The sequence below is a fragment of the Bos javanicus genome, chromosome 2 (genome assembly GCF_032452875.1).
Source record: "Bos javanicus breed banteng chromosome 2, ARS-OSU_banteng_1.0, whole genome shotgun sequence".
Lineage (NCBI taxonomy): Eukaryota > Metazoa > Chordata > Mammalia > Artiodactyla > Bovidae > Bos > Bos javanicus.
Window position 1 is genome coordinate 128,950,626 of NC_083869.1, and position 23,573 is coordinate 128,974,198.

Below are 23,573 nucleotides of genomic sequence, written 5' to 3' on the forward strand. Positions count from 1 at the left end.
TGCCATCTATCTTCTGGCTATTATTATTGCTCTTGGCCAATCTGCTTTTAAATTTCATTGTGATTCCTTTGCAGGTATTGTGTTTTTTTAATCTCTGATTGTTTTTAATTTTTTCTCTTTGTCTTTGGCATTCTGAAGTTTTATTACAATATATGTGAATGTGGAATTCATTGTTTTAAAAATTCTGCTCAACACATGATTATATGTAAAATGGATAAACAAGGTCCTACTGTGTAGCACAGGGAACTATATTCAATCTCCTGTAATACCTTACAATGGAAAAGAAACTGAAAATGTATGTATATATAAATATAATATTATTTTTATAAAACACTATTGACTTCTATTTATTTATTTCCTGGAGAAGGGCATGGCAACCCAGTCCAGAATTCTTGCCTGGAGAATTCCAGAGAATTCCAGGAGAATTCCTCCTGACAGAGGAACCTGGCAGGCTACCATCCAGGGATCACAAAGAATCAGGACAGGACTGAGCAACTAGCACTTTTTTTTTCTTTTTTCATTGTATAGCATAGGTAGCTATATTCAATATCCTATAATAACCTATAATGGAAAAGAATCTGGAAATATATATATATATATACTGAACCATGTTGTCGTACACCTGGGACTAACACAACATTGTAAATCAACTACAGTTAATTAAAAAAAAAAAAACCTGCTTGAAGTTCACTGTGATTTCTGAATCAGAGGAATCACATCCAGGAGAATTCTGGGCACTTCTCCACTAGCATCTCTTTGAATATGACCTCCCCAATGCCCACCACCAATTTCTATTCTTCTCTTCTGAAATTCCAGTTGGATATATTTTAAACCTTTTCTGTTGATCCTTCCTGTCTCTTAACCGTTCTTCCGTATTTCCCATCTATCTCCTGGTGCAGCCTTTTGAGAAGTTTCCTCAGATCCACTTTCCAGATCAGAGCTTTTGGCTGGCTAGTCTCTTCTGCTCTTTCACCTCCTCTTAAGGCTTTCCGTTTTCAGTGACTTCATTTTTCACTTCCAGAAATTCTACTTGATTCTTCTTCAAATCTGCCTCGCCTCTCACTAAGTAATCATGGTTTTGATTCCTCATTGTTTAATCATATTAAACGTATTCAGATTTCCCTGGCAGTCCAGTGGTTAAGATTCCGTGCTTCCAGTGCAGGAGGCATGGGTTCAACCCCTGAACTAAGAACTAAGATTTCGTGCTGCAAGAAAAAGAAAAAGCTTATATACATATTCTATAACATAAACCCAAGAATTAATATGAAGTTCTTGGAAGTCTAATTCTACCGTATGACATTTCTGCTAACTCTTCTTCATGTTTACTTGTGCATTTTGTAATTCTGCATCATGAGCTCAAATTCCCTGGGCCTTTATATGTGGGAATCTTGTGTGACCTGGATAAGAGAGTATATCCCTCTAGAGAAATTCGAAGTTTGCTTTCTAATAATGTCCCTTACAATATTCGGGTGCCCTGCTTGTTTTTCTCAATACGTAGGACATACGTATACTAAAGATGATTCATTATCTGACATTCAAATTTATCGGGACTCCTATATTTTATCTAGCATTTCTACTGCTGTGAAACCCAAGTCTAAACCATCCCTAAAAAGTTGTTAAACCTTCAGCATCTTACTTACCAAAACTGGCAAACAAAATAAAACACAAATGCAAAAGACCCTCCACCTTATCACTCTGCATTCCATTTTTTTCTTGGTTTTGATTGCCTTTCAGTTTTTTAAATATAACTTTATTTATTTATTTTTGGCTCTTCTGGGCCTTCATTGCTCTGCAGGCTTTTCTCTAGTTGTGGAGAACGGGGCTACTCTCTAGCTGCAGTGCATGGGCTTTTCATTGTGGCGGCTTCTCTTGTTGCTGAGCATAGGCTCTAGGGCGTGCAGGCTTCAGCAGTCGTAACTCTCAGGCTCTAGAGCACAGGCTCTAGTTGTGGCCTGTGGGCTTAGCTGCTCCCCAGCATGTGGGATCTTCCCAGACCAGGGACTGAATCTGCGTCTCTGGCATTGGCAGGCGGGTTCTTTACCACTGAGCCACCAGGGAAGCCCTCCTTTCAGTTTCTGACCCTTCAGTTCAGTTCAGTTCAGTCGCTCAGTCGTGTCTGACTGACCCCAGTCAGAGCGACCCCATGTCCATACTTTCAAAATGAAGCCTTTAGTGTAGTTTTTTGCTTAAACCCAAAAAGCTTGCAAGTCACTTTTATTTCTTATTTTACTTTATTGAGGTATAATTCACATGTGACATAATACTATTTCCAGGTGTATAACATGATGATTTCATATTTGTACGTATTGGGAAATGATCACCGTAATAAGTCATTGAAAAGTGAAAGTGAAGTCGCTCAGTCGTGTCCGACTCCTTGAGACCCCATGGACTGTAGCCCACCAGGCTCCTCCATCCATGGAATTTTCTAGGCAAGAGTACTGCAGTGGGTTGCCATTTCCTTATTATTACACAGTTGCAGTTTTTTTCTTATGATGAGGAATTTCAAGATCTATTCTCTTAGCAACTTTCAAATATAGTATTAGTAGCTATCCCCAAGACTTTTTTATAATTGAAAGCTTGTACTTTTGACTACCTTCAGGCATTTCATCCACACCACCCTCCCACCAATCCCTGCTTCTGGCAACCACCAAGCTAGTGTCTGTATCTTTGAATTAATTTGGGGTTTTTTTTAGTTCCACATATATGTGAGATCATATAGTTTGCAGGCCACCTTGGCTTTTTGATGTACTTTCCTGGTGGCTCAGATGGTAAAGCATCTGCCTGCAGTGCAGCAGATCTGGGTTTGATCCCTGGGTGGGGAAGATCCCCTGGAGAAGGCAATGGCAACCTTGCCTGGAATACTCTTGCCTGGAAGACCCCATGGACAGGGGTCAGTCCACGGGGTCGCAAAAAGTCAGACACGACTGAACGACTTCACTTTTTTCACTTTTTCAGCTTCTTGAATTCCCACATGCCTCTCCTAAGGCAACCAGCACAGACCTAGTACATCCTCACTAGGATGGAGAAAGGGTAAAATAGAGGGAAAGTGACAAAGTGAAGGTGTGAGCCACAAAGTCATGTCCAACTCTTTGCTACCCCGTGGACTGTAGCCCACCAGGCGCCTCTGTCCATGGGATTCTCCAGGCAAGAATACTGGAGTGAGTTGCCTTGCTCTTCTCTGGGGGATCTTCCCCACCCAGGGATGGAACCTAGGTCTCCTGCATCGCAGGCAGATTCTTTATGGTCTGAGACACTAGGGACACCGCAGAGAGCAACAAATATGATCCATCTGCTCGGGTGAAGAGTTTGGCTACAGTTAGAGTCGGACACGACTGAAGCGACTTGGCAGTGATTGTGTGAGGTCATTGCACTGATTGAAAAAGACTCATCTCTTCTTCTTGTGCTACAGCAAAGACTTCTTGGCAAGCCCAGCAGAAGCCCAGGGACCCACCCCATGGAGATATGCCTGAAGATAGAGGCAGCCAATGGCTCCAGCGATGGCTTGAATTTCAACCCCATGAAGGAGTACATGATCCTGAGCGGTCCCCAGAAGATCGCGATCGCGGTACTGTGCACCCTCCTGGGCCTGCTGAGTGCCCTGGAGAACTTGGTTGTTCTCTACCTCATCGGGTCCTCACACCGGCTCCGCAAGAAGCCCTCCTACCTGTTCATTGGCAGCTTGGCTGGGGCCGACTTTCTGGCCAGTGTGGTCTTTGCCTCCAGCTTTGTACATTTCCACGTCTTCGATGGCGTGGATTCCAAAGCTGTCTTCCTGCTGAAGATCGGCAGCGTGACTCTGACCTTCACAGCCTCCCTAGGCAGCCTGCTGCTGACTGCCATCGACCGCTACCTCTGTCTGCGCTACCCGCCTACCTACAAAGCTCTACTCACCCGCAGGAGGGCACTGGTGACCCTGGGCATCATGTGGGTGCTCGCCGCATTGGTGTCCTACCTGCCCCTCATGGGATGGACCTGCTGCCCCAGGCCCTGCTCTGAGCTTTTCCCCCTGATCCCCAATGACTATCTGCTGGGCTGGCTCCTGTTTATCGCCGCCCTCTTCGCCGGCATCATCTACACCTACGCGCATGTCCTCTGGAAGGCCCATCAGCACGTAGCTAGCTTGGCTGAGCACCGGGACAGACACCTGTCTGGAATAGCCCGGATGCGACTGGATGTGCGGTTGGCTAAGACCCTGGGGATGCTCCTGGCTGTGCTCTTCATATTCTGGTTCCCGGTACTGGCCCTCATGGTCTACAGCCTGGGTGCCAGGCTAAGCGACCAGGTCAAGAAGGTCTTTGCCTTCTGCTCCTTGCTCTGCCTTGTCAACTCCATGGTCAACCCCATTATCTATGCCCTGCGGAGCGGGGAGATCCGGTCCTCTGCCCATCACCGCCTCGCCCACTGGAAGAAGTGCGTGAGGGGCCTTGGGCCAGAAGGAAAAGGAGAGATCCCCAGGTCCTCAGTCACTGAGACAGAGGCTGATGTGAAAACCACCCCCGGGCTAGATTCCAGAGAGCTATCCTGGCCTGATGAGCTCTGATCACTGATGTGATCACTTTCACATTATGAAATCAGCCAAGTCAGAAGTCATTTCACTCCCCGGAGGAGGAAGAGTGGCCTTGGTCCTCTCATCTGACTTGAACCAGCCCCAGAGGCCTGGACACTTAGCCCTTTCCACTGAGTGTTGGTACTGACCCCTGGAAGGTAGCCTGGTCATGCCTGTCTGCATGACCTGATCACAGTCTGTTGGGTAGTCAGGCCCTGTGAGGGGTGGCAAGGTGGGCAGGAGGCAGGCGGCTTGGGACAGGCTCAGTGCAGGTCAGAACAACCTTCCCAATAAAACAGATTAGTGCCTGAATTCTCCAGAGACCCCAGGAGCCAGGTGGAGCTTTCACGCTCAGCAATGAGGGACCTGGAGGAGATCTGGGAAGAATGAATCATTCTCCTGGGATCTCAGGATAGCAGATGGGATGGCTGGACAGCCCTTCTTCCTGTTTAATTGTTAGGGGCCTCCTTGGTTCTAGAGCTATGAAAGGCCCTACCTGAAGGTCACCCTTCCCACAGAGGGCCAAGAACTAAAATGCGATGCGGATCAAGGATGTCGATCCACCTCTTGCAAAGGTAACTGACAAGTCTCCAGTTCAGAGCATCTTATTATTAGGGCAGTGGCCCTCTCTGACACCCTGATAATCCCCACCCACAATCACAGTGTCTCCTAGGGACCTGGGGAATACAGAGGAGGCTGGAATCACTTGGCATGCAGAATCTTCAGAGAATTCTGTTGGTCTTGCTAAGTCCTTTTTGGTGGTACCACTGGAAGCAGGCAGTGTGCCAGTCTAATCCAACTCCAAGAAAAAGGAAGATATACACAAAGGTTTTATAAATCCCCGAATTGTTCCCAGCCATCCCTCAATTCAGCCCCTTTGTCTCCTCTACCACCTGAACCCTATAATAAATAATAAACAGAGCAAGTGGGAGGAAGGGGAAATTCCCTTACCATGTGCCAAGCATAGGGCTCATGTCCCACAGTCCATCAGCTCCAGCAAGGATTCGGCCCCATGCTTTTGAAGATCCCAGGATACCCATGTTTTACATTATCAGGGAGGCTGGATTCCTACCAAAGGGGCTTAAAGCAGTAGGCAGGAGAAATTGTTGATGGTGAGGAGGATGCATAAGAATTCTGATGCAATTATTTAGGACTACAGATGGAATAAAAGGAAATGTATTGATTAAACGTGTCTTCATTTAATATTTACAAGACCAGGTGTTTGCCATTCATTCATTCATCCAACCATCTCACCAATACACACTAGGCTCTGTGCTAGATCCTGGATGTCCAGCCATAAATGAGACTCTGCCCCTGTCTAATGGGGCTCACATTCTACATTCTGCTGGGAATAGACCCAATGAAGAAAGAAAGTTGATGATGGTACAAAGAAAGAAATCATCAAGGTCGTGGAAGAGAGATTATTTGAGGCAACTTTAGTAGAGTAGACCTACTATGTGCTTTGGTCATGAGTTGACTGGCATTTATTGAGATGTTACTGTGTGCCAGGCACTGGGCTAAGTGCTTTTATGTATTTTAAATTATTTGGCTGTGGTGCGTCTTAGTTGAGACACACAGGATCTTCCAGCTCCACTTTGGCACTGGGGATCCCTTAGTTGCGGCATGTGGAATCTAATTCCCTGACTAGGGATTGAATCCCAGACCCCTGCGTTGGGTGTGCAGAATCTTAGCCACTGGACCGCTAGGGAAGTTCCTGGGCTAAGTGTTTTTAAATGGGGAATCTCAGTCTCACAATAATCTGATGAAGAGAGTTTGGTGGCCGCAATTTACCGATGAGGACAATGTCTAAAAGGCAAAAATCACTTGACTGAGATCACACTACTGATATGTACCCAAAGCTGGGGTTTTCAACTCAGTTCTGTTTGACTGCTAAGCCTACCCTCTTTACCACTAACTTCTTGGCCCAGTTCAGTCAAATTCTGCTTGATTCGGATAGTAATAATAAACAAGCCTACAAATAATAATCAGACTTCAATAATAATAAGTCTAATAGTGACAAATATGTATAAAGTATAAGTGGTAATATGACTTAATAAATCTAATAATAATATTAAATTTTCATAACAGCAAATTCAGAGAAGGCAATGGCATCCCACTCCAGTACTCTTGCCTGGAAAATCCCATGGACGCAGGAGCCTGGTAGGCTGCAGTCCATGGGGTCGCTAAGAGTCAGACACGACTGAGCCACTTCACTTTCACTTTTCACTTTCATGCATTGGAGAAGGAAATGGGAACCCACTCCAGTGTTCTTGCCTTGAGAATCCCAGGGACAGGGGAGCCTGGTGGGCTGCTGTCTATGGGGTCGCACAGAGTCGGACACAACTGAAGCGACTTAGCAGCAACAGCAAATTGCTGCAACCTTATCATTATGTCTCAACATACTTCATTTTGTGCCCTATATTAACTTCCTGCAGCAACTTTCCACAAACTGAGTGGCTTATAACAATAGAAATTTATTCTTTCACAGTTCTGGACTCTAGAAACTAATCAAGCGTCAACAGGGCCATGCTGTCTCCAAAGTTTCATGGGAAGGATGCTGTTGTTTAGTCGCTAAGTTGTGTCCAACTCTTTTGCCATCCCCATGGACTGTAGCCCGCCAGGCTCCTCTGTCCATGGGATTTCCCAGACAAGAATACTGGAGTGGGTTGCCATTTCCTTTTCCAGGGGATCTTCCTGACCCAGGGTTCAAACCTGTGTCTCTTGTATTGGCAGGCGGGTTCTTTAGCCCTGAGCCACCTGGGACGCTCCCAGTAGGTGGACACTTCCTCGCTTTTTCCAACTTCCGGCAGCTCCTGGTGTCCCTTGGCTTGTGGCAGCATAACTCCTACCTCTGCCTCTATCTTCACATGGCCTTTCCCCATTCTTTATTTCTGGGTGTCTTTTTTTTTCATTTGCAGTATAGCTGATTTCCAATGTTATTACTACATTAGTTTCAGGTATAAAACAATGAGTCAACATTTTTCTAGACAAAAAAAAATTCCATTAATTTATTATAAATATTGGCTATATTCCCTGTGTTGTACAATATATCCTTGTAGCTTATTTATTTTATACATGGTAGTTTGTATCTTTTAACCCTAACTCCTCTTGTCCCTCCCTGCTTCTGTCTCCCCACCAGTAATTACTAGTTTGTTCTCTATGACTGTGAGTCTGTTTTTGTTTTGTTATGTTCATTTTTGTTTGTTTGTTTTTTTAGATTCCACACATAAGTAAGAACATATGCACTATTCATGTTTCTCTGTCTGGCTTATTCCCTTAGCATAATAGCCTCCAGGTCTATTCATGTTGTTGCACCTGCCAGGAATTTATTCTTTTTCATGACTCGGTGGTGTTCCATTCCACAGCCTCTTTATCCATTCATCTGTTGATGGGCATTTAGGTTGCTTCCAGTTACTGTAAATAATGCTGCTATGAACATTGGGGCTCATGTATTTTTTTGGATTAGCGGAGAGGAATTGCTGAATCATGTGAGAGCTCTATTTTAGTTTTTTGAGGAATCTCTATTCTATTTTCCACAGTGGTTGCACAAATTTATGTTACTACCATCAGTATGTGGTCCACTGGAGAAGGGAATGGCAAACCACTTCAGTATTCTTGCCTTGAGAACCCCATGAACAGTATGAAAAGGCAAAATGATAGGATACTGAAAGAGGAACTCCCCAGGTCAGTAGGTGCCCAATATGCTACTGGAGATCAGTGGAGAAATAACTCCAGAAAGAATGAAGGGATGGAGCCAAAGCAAAAACAATACCCAGTTGTGGATGTGACTGGTGATAGAAGCGAGGTCTGACGCTGTAAAGAGCAATATTGCATAGGAACCTAGAATGTTAGGTCCATGAATCAAGGCAAATTGGAAGTGGTCAAACAGGAGATGACAAGAGTGAACGTCGACATTCTAGGAATCAGCGAACTAAAATGGACTGGAATGGGTGAATTTAACTCAGATGACCATTATATCTACTACTGTGGGCAGGAATCCCTTAGAAGAAATGGAGTAGCCATCATGGTCAACAAAAGAGTCCGAAATGCAGTACTTGGATGCAATCTCAAAAACGACAGAATGATCTCTGTTCGTTTCCAAGGCAACCCATTCAATATCACAGTAATCCAAGTCTATGCCCCAACCAGTAACGCTGAAGGAGCTGAAGTTGAATGGTTCTATGAAGACCTTCAAGACCTTTTAGAACTCACACCCCAAAAAAGATATCCTTTTCATTATAGGGGACTGGAATGCAAAAGTAGGAAGTCAAGAAACACCTGGAGTACTCACACACTAATAAAGTAATGCTCAAAATTCTCCAAGCCAGGCTTCAGCAATATGTGAACCATGAACTTCCAGATGTTCAAGCTGGTTTTAGAAAAGGCAGAGGAACCAGAGACCAAATTGCCAACATCTGCTGGATCATGGAAAAAGCAAGAGAGTTCCAGAAAAACATCTATTTCTGCTTTATTGACTATGCCAAAGCCTTTGACAGTGTGGATCACAATAAACTGTGGAAAATTCTGAAAGAGATAGGAATACCAGACCACCTGACCTGCCTCTTGAGAAATTTGTACACAGGTCAGGAAGCAACAGTTAGAACTGGACATGGAACAACAGACTGGTTCCAAATAGGAAAAGAAGTACGTCAAAGCTGTATATTGTCACCCTGCTTATTTAACTTCTATGCAGAGTACATCATGAGAAATGCTGGGCTGGAAGAAGCACAAGCTGGAATCAAGATTGCTGGGAGAAATATCAATAACCTCAGATATGCAGATGACACCACTCTTATGGCAGAAAGTGAAGAGGAACTAAAAAGCCTCTTGATGAAAGTGAAAGAGGAGAGTGAAAAATCGGCTTAAAGCTCAACATTCAGAAAACGAAGATCATGGCATCTGGTCCCATCACTTCATGGGAAATAGATGGGGAAACAATGTCAGACTTTATTTTTTGGGGTTCCAAAATCACTACAGATGATGACTGCAGCCATGAAATTAAAAGATGCTTACTCCTTGGAAGAAAAGTTATGACCAACCTAGATAGCATATTGAAAAGCAGAGACATTACTTTGCCAACAAAGGTCCGTCTAGTCAAGGCTATGGTTTTTCCAGTGGTCATGTATGGATGTGAGAGTTGGACTGTGGAGAAAGTGAGAGTCATTTCCTAGGCTGGTTGATAAGGGGTCTGCTGCTGCTGCTAAGTCGCTTCAGTCGTGTCCGACTCTGTGCGACCCCATAGACGGCAGCCCACCAGGCTCCCCTGTCCCTGGGATTCTCCAGGCAAGAACACTGGAGTGGGCTGCCATTTCCTTCTCCAATACATGAGAGTGAAAAGTGAAAGTGAAGTCGCTCAGTTGTGTCCGACTCCCAGCGACCCCATGGACTGCAGCCTACCAGGCTCCTCCATCCATGGGATTTTCCAGGCAAGAGTACTGGAGTGGGGTGCCATTGCCTTCTCTGGGATAAGAAGTCTAGGGGTCCCCAAGGAGAGAGGGGTCTGGAATTCTCAAGGAGAAAGAAGGACAAACTTTTTTTCCTTCTCTACATTCCTTAGGATTATATAACAATAATGTATCCTGCCTGAGGACAGTCTCTGGATTAAGGACAGTCTCTGGATTAAACCTTCTGGCTAATTCTGTTATCCTAAAATGTAAATTATGGGAGTAGACCTGGTCTTTACAAGGATTATATAACAATAATGTATCCTGCCTGAGGACAGTCACTGGATTAAGCCTTCTGGCTAATTCTGTTATCTTAAAATGTAAATTATGGGAGTAGGTCTGGTGAGGTCTTTACAACCTCCAGACATTCTTTGGATTCATTGGAGAGTATATAACTTCATTGCTAACACTAGCAAGTGGGTACTCTTTCTGCCCTCTTCTGATGCCTATGTCAGAAGCTTTCTCTATCTCCTTTATACTTTAATAAAACTTTGTTACACAAAAGCTCTGAGAGATCAAGCCTAGTCTCTGGCCCCAGATTGAATTCTTCTCCTCCGGGGGCCAAGAATTCCGGTGTCTTCATGTGATTCAACAACAACCTTTCATCTTGAGGGCTCGTCCAGGATCCTTCAGGACAAGGTAAGGATGCTTGGAGCTCTAGTTCTTTGTTCTCTTAGTGAACACGTTTTCTGCCATGCTTTATTAACTCTACGGTGTGCTTGTGTGGATGAATGACATGCCCTGCGTGAAGCAAGTAAGGAGCCCTGCTCTGCGGTTCCATGGTGATCTCATATGGCTTATGGCAGAAACCTGTAGGGGGTTGATACCAACCAGCCAATGCCAAGAGGCACCCAATGTCTCCTTCGGGAACCGACCAGAAATGGGCAAAGTGTGTGGACCAAACTCTCCTTTCTTGGCCAAATTTTCGGTCTCTTTGACCATTTCATAACTCCTTGGGAATTAGAAGTACTAACCTAATCTATCGGATCATAGACTTTCAATGGATGTGTGATCTATACTGTTACTGTGTACTGTGGCTTAGGTCCCAAACTTGGATTGGTAGTCAAGAAAGCGCCTAGCCTCGCTAGGAATCAAAAGTTCAGAAGCTAGATGGAGCTCTAGCTCCAAGAACATCTCTGAGGTTAAAGGTTACTCAGATTGGGACTGCAATGGGTTTTTTCCTTTGGTAATGCTGGCTCTTAGTGGATCGGAGGAGGCTCTTATACTGGTGTGGTGATGCTTGGAAAGAACATCTCAGTTTTATGTTTGTGTCGGTCTTATTGTGGTTAGGAAATACTCAGGGTAGTGCACAGGCACTCAGGTCACAAATGTTTTCCCCAGTGGTCTTAGCTTGGGAGGCATTCCGGAAGGTTACTCTGATTCACCCCGGGTGACATCAGAGGCAAGCAAGGTTAAGGGTGAAGAGCTGGACGTCAAGTAGGGATGCTATCAGGTCTACCCCTGATACATCCCCACCCCATCTCGGTGGTAGAACCAGGAGGGACGAGTACGGCGCCTGCGTCGGTAAGGGGCAGACTAAGTCCGACCAGGAAGGAAAAGCTTTTGGTGTAACGTCTGTCTACACCCCCATCTAGAGCAGGGAGGGACGCCTCCGGTAGAAAAATGGCGCTGGTCGCTTTTTTTCTTTTTTATAGATGGGAGCTAACAATTCCAGCCTCACTCCTTTGAACTGTATCCTGAAAAACTGGGATAGATGTGACCCTCAGGGCTTAAAGAAGACACACCTGGTCGTCCTATGTGATACTGCATGGCCACAGTATCCATTGGAGGACGGCGAATGGTGGCCAGTTGGAGGGTATAATACTGTTCTACAATTAGACCGGTTCTGTAAGGAACAAGGGAAATGGTTAGAAGTAGTGTATGTGTTGCCCTTTTTCTCTCTGCGAAATATGCCAGACTTATGTCCTAAGGGTATAGATTTGGACGTGAAACCTTCAGCTCCCTCCTGTCCTCCTACTTTGCCCCCGTACCTGGGGCTCCAAGCTGAGAAAACTGAAAGCCAGAGAACCCCCCTCAGAAGGGTTGCCTTGGTCTCAGTGGAAATCCAAACTGAGATTCAAACTGCCCACATGGAGGTCCAAACAACTCCTATCTCAGTACAACCTCAGACTACTCTGGTTTCAGTAGAAACTCAGACCATTGAAGTAAGAGATGAGATGGAGGACAGGAGACAAAGAGAAGAAGAAAAACTGGTTTCTCAAATCTATCCCTGGGATCATATGTGCAAAGCAGCCAGAGAGACTGAGAAACAGCCACACAAGCTGTTGCCTCTTTATGAAACACCCACCGGGAGAAACAATCAGTCTGTGAGAGTTAATAAGCCTCTTTCTTATCAAGAAATACAAAGAATCAAGGAGGATCTGGGAGACTATTTAGAGGACCCAGAAAAATATATTAGAGCTTTTAAAGGTGTTACTCTGCTTTATGACCTCACTTGGAAGGATGTGATGTATATCTTGGGGACAAACGCTGACTTCCGAGTCAAAGACTCGAGTATTGGGAAAAGCCATTGCTTATGGAGATGAGTGGCTTGGTAATGAATCAGTAGGGAAGAGGGAGAACGAGATAGGGGCCCTCCCCACTGGGAATCAGGCGGTCCCAACTATAGAACCAGACTGGGACTACAACACAGCTAAAGGAAGATGGGATCAGTCATTTTGTTAGATGTATTCTTGAAGGACTTAGGCAGGTGCGTTCTAAGCCTTTAAACTATGGCAAATTAGCAGACATAGAACAGGAGGAGAAGGAAGCTCCTGGTAAACTCCTAGACAGACTAAGAGAAGGCCTTCGCAGATTCACTGAGATTGATCCTGAAAGTGAAGAGGGAAAAGTGATCTTAAAGGATAGATTTCTCACTCAGTTGGCTCCAGATATCCGCCATAAGCTATTAAAATGGGAATAAGGACCAAATCAGTCTTTAGATACTCTGTTACAACTGGCTCAGTCTATTATGGTAGGGAATATGAGGAAAAGAAAGGCAAAAAAAGACAAAGGAAAAGGCGGAAGCCTTTGCCATGGCTATGAAAAACGTTCTTAAACATCCTGAGAAAAATGCCCAGAGGGACCCAGGTGAAAAGGGATGGGCTTGCTACTGCTGTGGAAAGGAGGGGCACCTCAAGCGGGATTGCCCTCAGGTATCTAAGCTGCCCCCGAATCCATGTCCAGTCCGCAAAGGACCACACTGGAAGAGAGACTGCCCCCAGAGGCGTAGGTCTCCAGGGTCAGACTCTCAAGACAATCAGGACTGAAGGTGCCCGGGGGTCCCCACACAAGCTCCCGTCCTAATTACACCTGAGGAACCCCGGGTATTAATAATTGTGGGGGGCCAACCCATCGATTTCCTTTTAGATACTGGGGCAACTTATTCAGTGCTTACTGAAGCCCCTGGCCCACTTTCTTCCCGAATTGCTTCCATAATAGGACTGTCTGGACGAGCCAAAAGGTATTATTTCAGTTATTCTTTATCTTGCAACTGGGATTCTGTGCTGTTTTCACACGAGTTTCTGATCGTGCCAGAATTTCCCTCACCCCTTTTGGGAAGGGATATACTGAGCAAGGTCCATGCCTCTGTTTTCATGAATATGGAGCCCTCCCTTTCTCTCCCTTTAGTTGAACAAAATGTAAATCCTAGGGTATGAGCTGATGGAAAATCTGTGGGCCGAGCACAAAATGCTATTCCTGTAGTTGTTAAGCTCAAAGACCCGCACGTATTCCCACATAAGAAGCAGTATCCACTGAAACCTGAGGTTAAGGAAGGGTTAAAACTCATCATCGAAATTTTAAAGGAGCAGGGACTATTAATTCCCTGTAACAGTCCTTGCAACACTCCTATTTGGGGTATAAAGAAATCAAATGGTAAATGGAGACTAGTTCAAGATTTACGAATAATAACTGAGGCTGTAGTTCCTTTACACTCCGTGGTGCCTAATCCTTATACTCTATTGTCTGAAATTCCTGAATGAGCCAAATATTTTTCAATAGTCGATTTGAAAGATGCCTTCTATTCGGTGCCTTTGGCAGAAGAAAGTCAATTTCTATTTGCCTTTGAAGACCCTACGCAGGAAGCTTCTCAGTTAACCTGGACAGTTTTGCCTCAGGGATTTCGTGACAGTCCTCACTTATTTGGACAGTTTGTCACGGGATCTACAAAACTTTAATAGCTCTGAAGCGGTGGTGTTACAATATGTAGATGATATTTTGCTCTGTGCTGAGACAGAGGAAGCTTGTTCGCGAGCCTCAGAAGATTTCTTAAACTTTCTGGCAGGCTGTGGTTACAAGGCATCAAGAGAAAAGGCTCAGCTGTGTCAACAATCGGTTAGATATCTGGGCCTAATCATATCAGAAGGAACTAGGGCCATAGGCCCTGAGAGAATTAAACCTATACTAAATCATCCCCTACCTATGACTTTAAGACAATTGAGAGGATTTTTGGGAATCACAGGTTACTGTCGCATTTGGATTCCGGGTTATGGGGAACTTGCCCAGCCTTTATATAAACTTATAGCTGAAACTCAGCAGGCCCAAACTGACAAACTGGTTTGGTCTCCAGAAACTCAAAAGGCTTTAAGATTCCTCAGACTGCTCTCCTGCAAGCTCCAGCTCTGAGCTTGCCCACAGGGTCAGAATTTAATTTGTCACTGAAAGAAAAGGTGTGGCAATGGGAGTTTTGACACAACCCCGAGGACCTCACCAGCAACCTATTGCTTATCTAAGCAGAGAATTAGATGTAATTTCACGTGGGTGGCCCCACTGCCTAAGAGTAATTGGGGCAGCGGCTTTATTAGCATCTGAAGCTTTAAAAATAATTAATAGACAAAAACTTACTTTACTGACTTCTCATGTGAGTGGAATCTTAAATTCTAAGGTTACTATTTGGATGACAGACAGTAGGCTTCTTAAATATCAGTCATTGTTGTTAGAAGGACCAGTAACTAAGCTTAAAGTTTGTGGAAATTTAAATCCTGCCACTTTCCGTCCTGAGAAGGAAAATGAAACACCTGGTCATGATTGTTCTCAATTCCTAACTTTAAACTATGCAGCTCAGGAGGATCTAAAGGATACCCCATTAAACAATCTTGACATGGAAATATTTACAGACGAAAGTTCTTTTGTTCGGGATGGAAAGTGTAAAGCAGGTTACGCCGTGGTGACTGCTGAACAGGTTTTGGAAGCAAAATCTCTTCCCCAGGGAACCAGTGCTCAGTTAGTGGAGCTTGTGGCTCTGACCCGAGCTCTAGAGTTGAGCAAAAGGCAGCAGATGGGCCTGATAATCTATGTGAGTACTTCTGCTGACTCCAAAAATCCTGAGTTTGCCGTTTGATCCTCAAGACAGTGCCTTCCTATTCTGGGCTCACTCCTACGCTGCATTCCACAATCGGTCTAAATGCTGGGTCTGTGGAGCACTCCCCTCTTCATCAGTGGAAGGCTTCCGGAGGTGGACATCTCCACTTCAAGGAAAAGACTTTCTCAAAGTCTGTGAATACCTTCGACAACAATCACATGCTATGCCTCTTCTTCATCTGAACCCTAACCCTAACCCTAAAATGGACTGGTGCAACACGTTGCACTTTAACTATGGACATAATGTGACTTTTAATTTCGATTTTTAACTTGTTTTAATGACTATGTTGCCTGCATCTGTAACTGTGTAACTGGACTTGTTTCTAGCCGCATGAATGCTTTTAAGTTACAAATGGTTGCTCAAATTCCTGCTACTGTTGCAGCTTCCTCCAACTATTTGGGGCCCCTGGATCAGATATCCTCAATATGAGGATTAGGAGAATATGTTGCCTCACCAATTTAGGGACAACGCCCCTTGTCAGCTCGGAAGCAGTTACAGAACGAGAATGACGCCCCTTTCCCTAGGCAACATAATTCTCCTAAAAGAAAAGGGGGGAATGAGAGTCATTTCCTAGGCAGGTTGATAAGGAGTCTAGGGGTCCCCAAGGAGAGAAGGGTCTGGAATTCTCAAGGAGAAAGAAGGACAAACTTTTTTTCCTTCTCTACATTCCTTAGGATTATATAACAATAATGTATCCTGCCTGAGGACAGTCTCTGGGTTAAACCTTCTGGCTAATTCTGTTATCCTAAAATGTAAATTATGGGAATAGACCTGGTCTTTACAAGGATTATATAACAATAATGTATCCTGCCTGAGGACAGTCACTGGATTAAGCCCTCTGGCTAATTCTGTTATCTTAAAATGTAAATTATGGGAGTAGGTCTGGTGAGGTCTTTACAACCTCCAGACATTCTTTGGATTCATTGGAGAGTATATAACTTCATTGCTAACACTAGCAAGTGGGTACTCTTTCTGCCCTCTTCTGATGCCTATGTCAGAAGCTGTCTCTATCTCCTTTATACTTTAATAAAACTTTGTTACACAAAAGCTCTGAGAAATCAAGCCTCGTCTCTGGCCCCGGATTGAATTCTTCTCCGGGGGCCAAGAATCCCGGTGTCTTCGTGTGATTCAACAACAACCTTTCAAAAGCTGAGTGCCGAAGAATTGATGCTTTTGAACTGTGGTGTTGGAGAAGACTCTTGAGAGTCCCTTGGACTGCAAGGAGATCCAACCAGTCCATGCTGAAGGAGATCAGCCCTGGGATTTCTTTGGAAGGAATGATGCTAAAGCTGAAACTCCAGTACTTTGACCACCTCCTTCGAAGAGTTAACATTGGAAAAGACTCTGATGCTGGGAGGAATTGGGGGCAGGAGGAGAAGGGGATGACAGAGGATGAGATGGCTGGATGGCATCACTGACTCGATGGACGTGAGTCTGAGCAAACTCCGGGAGTTGGTGATGGGACAGGTGCTGGGGTCCAGCCCTGGTGGATCCAGGGAATTCTAAGAAAAGAGGCTGAATAACTTGGTTTACATGGAAAGCTAATAAAATTCCAAGACAAGGAATTTGCGTCACCTACATAGGCCGCAGGCATCCTCCCATTCTCCCAAAGGAGAGGAGACACTAAGGCGTCCCCAGTCAGATCTTAGAAGCCCAGGCATAATTAGTAGGCTTGACGAGCCTCCAGATGGGAATTCAGCCAGAAGGTGAGAGAAAGAATGACATGGGGAGACCAAGCTTCGGTGAAAAAGGCCCGCACTTTATTTTCCAAACTAGTTTTTAATACCTTAAGTTGTGCATAAAGGATAATGGGGGAAGGTCAGTAGTCCTTGATCCTTATCGAAGCCAGGCTTTCAAACTTATCATATGCAAAAGTTTAGGTGATTTATATCATCTTCTGGCCAGGGGGCCTGTTAACATTTTATGACCCTTTCTTCAGAAAACTTGTTTTTCTCTAAAGGTGATTATTCTAAAGTCAGGCACCACCCTCTGAAAGCATTAGATAAAGTTGCATTCCTATAGGGCAAAGGTGTGGTGGGCTATAACAAGAAAAGAATTAATTCAAGGGTCCAAGGTCACAAACATTAAAGCTACTACTTACATTCCTATACACCAATTATATTAATCAATACACTGCCAGGGACACAGTGGTAAGGGATATGGAAACTTAGCAGCAAACATTGGCCCAACAAGTGAAAAACCCTTCACCAATACAATTTCTAATCAATCTTCTAACTGCTCAAAGGAATCTATATTTAGACAGTTTAGAACATCTCATGCCTCTCACGGTTGGGAGGCTGTGAAGAATCACATGTGGCCGGAAGAACCTGTTCAGGCTGCCTAGAGGACTTCCAAAGGAGTTTATAGGTTGAAACACTCTTGTCACGCCCAGGAACTTTATTAACTGGAGCTGTAAGTTAACTTTTTCAGAGAGAGGTGGTGGGGGACAGCCACCCATAAAGTCAGAGGTGTAGGTGAGAGCACAAAGCAGTAAAGTAGGCAGACTCTGGTTTTGGGGGTAGGTGCTCAAGAATTTCCAGGGGGACTCCTGAGGCTCGATCCCGCCTTTGCGTATGCCGAGCCTCCTTGCTCATGACCTTTGCCATGGGTGGAGTTCCTCACACTGGCTCCCGGCAGACTGGGAGGCCTGGTGTGCTGTGATTCATGGGGTTGCAAAGAGTCGGACACGACTGAGCGACTGAACTGAACTGAACTGAATAGGCAAATTTAGCCTTGGAATACGGAATGAAGCAGGGCAAAGGCTAATAGAGTTTTGCCAAGAGAGTGCACTGGTCATAGCAAACACCTTCTTCCAACAACACAAGAGAAGACTACACATAGACATCACCATATGGTCAACACCGAAATCAGATTGATTATATTCTTTGCAGCCAAAGATGGAGAAGCTCTATACAGTCAGCAAAAACAAGACCGGGAGCTGACTGTGGCTCAGATCATGAACTCCTTATTGCCAAATTCAGACTTAAATTGAAGAGAGTGGGAAAAACCACTAGACCATTCAGGTATGACCTAAATCAAATCCCTTATGATTATACAGTGGAAGTGAGAAATAGATTTCAGGGACTAGATCTGATAGAGTGCTTCATGATCTATGGACGGAGATTCATGACATTGTACAAGAGACAGGGATCAAAACCATCCCCATGGAAAAGAAATGCAAAAAAGCAAAATGGCTGTCTGGGGAGGCCTTACAAATAGCTGTGAAAAGAAGAGAAGCAAAAAGCAAAGGAGAAAAGGAAAGATATAAGCATCTGAGTACAGAGTTCCAAAGAATAGCAAGGAGAGATAAGAAAGCCTTCCTCAGCGATCAGTGCAAAGACATAGAGGAAAACAACAGAATGGGAAAGACTAGAGATCTCTTCCAGAAAATTAGAGCTACCAAGGGAACATTTCATGCAAAGATGGGCTCGATAAAGGACAGAAATGGTATGGACCTAACAGAAGCAGAAGATATTAAGAAGAGGTGGCAAGAATACACAGAAGAACTGTACAAAAATGATCTTCACGAGCCAGATAATCACGATGGTGTGATCACTCACCTAGAGCCAGACATCCTGGAATGTGAAGTCAAGTGGGCCTTAGAAAGCATCACTACGAACAAAGCTAGTGGAGGTGATGGAATTCTAGTTGAGCTATTTCAAATCCTGAAAGATGATGCTGTGAATGTGCCGCACTCAATATGCCAGCAAATTTGGAAAACTCAGCAGTGGCCACAGGACTGGAAAAGGTCAGTTTTCATTCCAATCCCAAAGAAAGGCAATGCCAAAGAATGCTCAAACTACACCACAATTGCACTCCTCTCACACGCTAGTAAAGTAATGCTCAAAATTCTCCAAGCCAGGCTTCAGTAATACGTGAACCATGAACTTCAGATGTTCAAGCTGGTCTTAGAAAAGGCAGAGGAACCAGAGATCAAATTGCCAACATCCTCTGGATCAAGGAAAAAGCAAGAGAGTTCCAGAAAAACATCTATTTCTGCTTTATTGACTATGCCAAAGCCTTTGACTGTGTGGATCACAATCAACTGTGGAAAATTCTGAAAGAGATGGGAATACCAGGCCACCTGATCTGCCTCTTGAGAAATTTGTATGCAGGTCAAGAAGCGACAGTTAGAACTGGACATGGAACAACAGACTGGTTCCAAATAGGAAAAGGAGTTCGTCAAGGCTGTATATTGTCACCCTGCTTATTTAACTAATATGCAGAGTACATCATGAGAAACGCTGGGCTGGAAGAAGCACAAGCTGGAATCAAGATTGCTGGGAGAAATATCAATAACCTCAGATATGCAGATGACACCACCCTTATGGCAAAAAGTGAAGAGGAACTCAAAAGCCTCTTGATGAAAGTGAAAGTGGAGAGTGAAAAAGTTGGCTTAAACCTCAACATTCAGAAAACGAAGATCATGGCATCTGTTCATGGGAAATAGATGGGGAAACAGTGGAAACAGTGTCAGACTTTATTTTTTTAGGCTCCAAAATCACTGCAGATGGTGAATGCAGCCATGATATTAAAAGATGCTTACTCCTTGGAAGGAAAGTTATGAGCAACCTAGATAGCATATTCAAAAGCAGAGACATTACTTTGCCAATAAACATCTGTCTAGTCAAGGCTAGGGTTTTTCCAGTAGTCATGTATGGATGTGAGAGTTGGACTATTAAAAAAGCTGAGCACGGAAGAATTGATGCTTTTGAACTGTGGTGTTGGAGAAGACTCTTGAGACTCCCTTGGACTGCAAGGAGATCCAACCAGTCCTTCCTTAAGGAGATCAGTCCTGGGTGTTCATCGGAAGGACTGATGCTGAAGCTGAAATTCCAATACTTTGGCTACCTCATGCAAAGAGTTGACTCACTGGAAAAGACCCTGATGCTGGGAGGGATTGGGGTCAGGAGGAGAAGGGGATGACAGAGGATGAAATGGCTGGATGGCATCACCGACTCGATGGACGTGAGTTTGAGTGAACTCCAGGAGTTGGTGATGGACAAAGAGGCCTGGCGTGCTCTGATTCATGGGGTCGCAAAGAGTCGGACATGACTAAGTGACTGAACTGAACTGATGTGACTCCTTAAACTTGGGACATGCCATTCTTTATTCATTGGTGGGTTCTTATCTCATTTTAGCCAAAAAAATGCCCAAGTGCCTAGCATAAATTGATACTCAGTAAATATTTGTTTAATGAATAAAGCTAGAGTTTAAAAATCATTGAATTAAACGCACTTCCACATTTTCTTTCTCTCTCCTTTCACAATCACACCCTATTTCTGCTTTAAGTAAAGAAAAGAAAGAAAGTGGAGTTGCTCAGTCATGTCCCACTCTTTGCGACCCCATGGACTGTAGCCTATCAGGCTCCTCCGTCCATGGGAATTTCCAGGCAAGAGTGCTGGAGTGGATTGCCATTTCCTTCTCCAGGGGATCTTCCCGACCCAGGAATCAAACCCAGGTCTCCCACATTACAGGCAGACGTTTTACCATTTGAGCCACCAGGGAAGCCCCAGTAAATAGAGTTTATGGAGGGGGAGAGCAAGGGAGAAAGGGGACCCCAGATATCACTGAGAACTCATTGTTTAGATGAGGAAATGGGCCCAGGCAGTGGACAAGACCTGCCCAAGGGGACCTAAGAAGGTGGTGTCTAATGCAAGAAACCTAGGTTTCCCAGCTTCCAGGTTTTCCAGACTGTTACAATGCCTCTCACCTGCGCCTGCAGATTTATGTTTTGGCTATGAGGCTAAGGAGGAATAAAGGTCATGGTGTCCTATTTTATCTTCCCCAAGATGAGCTCTGTAGCATCAAAGACCATTACTCACACTGATCACTAGAAGACACGTACAAATGTTTTGTTGTTGTTTTGTTTAAGTGTCTGGGCTTGCTGTTGTGGACAATATTACAACATAACCTTGCAAAGGAAGTAACAGAAGATAAAATGGCTGTTCACTAAGCAACAGCCATTCTGTTTATCACTCCTAGAATGAGGAAGTGCTTGCTTCTGTCAACAGAGGCTTTGACAGGCTCTCTTGCACCTCCTGGGGTACAAGAGAGAAGCAGCATTTGAGAGACACAGGTTCTGCATCTGCAGACCTGGGTTCTGGTCCCACTGCTGATCCAAACTAGTTGTATGATCTTGGACAACTCCAATCCCCTCTCTGGGTCTCAGTTTCCTCTTCCATAAAATGGGAAGAAGAGAAAATAACAGGATGGTGTCAAAGATCTCCAGAATTCCTTCCAACTCCAACCTGAAGCAGTTCTCTCACTGATACGGAGGTACCAAGTGTGCAGTGGGGTGGTCATCAGACTTCGCACACCTCATGACCTCACTGCCTACCTGAACATGCACAGCATCTACCAGTTGTAGAATCTAGTGACCTTCTGGTCAGACAAGGTTCACAGAGGCACCACTTAGGCCTGAGGCTGTCAATTTTCTCACTCTGTTACTCTAAAAATATTCCTTTGATTCCGCCTGTGCATAGGTCTTGTTTTTCTAAGTAGATGTCAAGCTCTTTGAATAGCCTCAAAAGTCTCAAAGCAAGTTCAAGACATGTGCGGGTGTGTTAGTCGCTCAGTCGTGTTCGGCTCTTTGCGACCCCATGGACTGTACCCCACCAGTCTCCTCCATACATGGGATTTTCCAGGCAAGAATACTAAAGAGGGTTGCCATTTCCTGCTCCAGGAGACCTCCCCCACCCCGGAATCGAATCCCAGTCTCCCGCATTGCAGGCAGACTCTTTACCATCTGAGCCACCAGGGAAGGCCCTTCAATACATACTAGACAAATATTAGGCAAAACAGTCACACCTGTGGGATTGCGGAGTCGGACACGACTGAGCAACTGAACACACACATAGAAGAGAAAGTCAGGAGGCAGGAATACCACGTGGAAGAACATTGTCACAGCGCTGGCAGAGACGAGGGGCAGAAGGATGATGGGAGGAAGCATTATAAGGGCAGAGATGGGACGACCTGTTCTTCTTTCAGTGTCCACTTTCCTCCCACCTCTCCCCTGATAACGCTTTCTCCCATCTTCCTTCGGCTCCTTCATTTTTGCCAGGGCTGTGACAATGCTCTTCCTGCCTCATGACTTTCTCTTCCTAGTGTGTGTTCAGTCACTCAGTCATATCTGACTCTTTGCCATCCCAGGGACACCAGCCATTTCCTCCTTCGGGGGATCTTCCCCACCCAGGGATCAAACCCGCATCTCTTGCATCTCCTGCATTGGCCTGCGAATTCTTTTTATACTACTACATTAGCTGGAAAGCCCTTTCTCTTCTATAATACAACTCAAAAAGTCCCTTATCCCTTTTTACTTAACCTATATACAGAGTACATCATGCAAAATGCCAGGCCAGATGAAGCACAAGCTGAAATCAAGATTGCCAGGAGAAATATCAATAACCTCAGATATGCAGATGACACCACCCTTACGGCAGAAAGCAAAGAGGAATTAAACAGCCTCTTGATGAACGTGAAAGAGGAGAGTGAAAAAACTGGCTTAAAACTCAACATTCAAAAAACTAAGATCATGGCATCGGGTCCCATCACTTCATGGCAAATAGATGGGGAAACAATAGAAACAGCGATACACTTTATTTTCTTGGGCTCCAAAATCACTGCGGACAGTGACTGCAGCCATAAAATTAAGATGCTTGCTCCTTGGAAGAAAAGCTATGAGAAACCTAGACAGCATATTAAAAACCAGAGACATTACTTTTCCAGTAGTCATGTATGGATTTGAGAGTTGGACCATAAAGAAGGCTGAGCACCAAAGAATTGATGTTTTCCAACTGTGGTGTTGGAAAAGACTCTTGAGAGTCCCTTGGACTGCAAGGAGATCCAACCACTCCATCCTAAAGGAGATCAGTCCTGGGTGTTCATCGGAAGGACTGACGTTGAAGCTGAAACTACAATACTTTGGCCACCTGATGCGAAGAACTGACTTATTGTAAAAGACCCTGATGCTGGGAAAGATTGAAGGCGGGAGAAGGGGACAACAGAGGAGATGGTTGGATGGCATCACCGACTCATTGGACATGAATCTGAGTAAGCTCTGGGAGTTGGTGATGGACAGGGAGGCCTGGCGTGCTGCAGTCCATGGGGTCACAAAGAGTCGGACACGACTGAGCGACTGAACGGCAACAACAAATAGCTCCCAACAGTAAGGTCAACGTGTACCACTCTCAGTTCTCTGCACACACCGTACTTTTAACAC

At 44.7% G+C, this 23,573-nt stretch overlaps 1 protein-coding gene across 3 annotated transcripts in view; it reads left to right on the forward strand.

Moving 5' to 3' along the window:
* The window catches only part of CNR2 (cannabinoid receptor 2), a 40,385-nt gene extending 31,172 nt beyond the window's left edge, over positions 1-9,213 (forward strand). For all 3 annotated transcript variants that reach the window (XM_061393365.1, XM_061393359.1, XM_061393371.1), the window contains one exon: positions 3,410-9,213. In XM_061393365.1, coding sequence (XP_061249349.1) covers positions 3,455-4,540 — 1,086 coding nt within the window. In that variant the 5' untranslated portion in view covers positions 3,410-3,454 and the 3' untranslated portion in view covers positions 4,541-9,213. The remainder of the gene's footprint in view (positions 1-3,409) is intronic.
* The last annotated feature ends 14,360 nt before the right edge of the window (positions 9,214-23,573 follow it).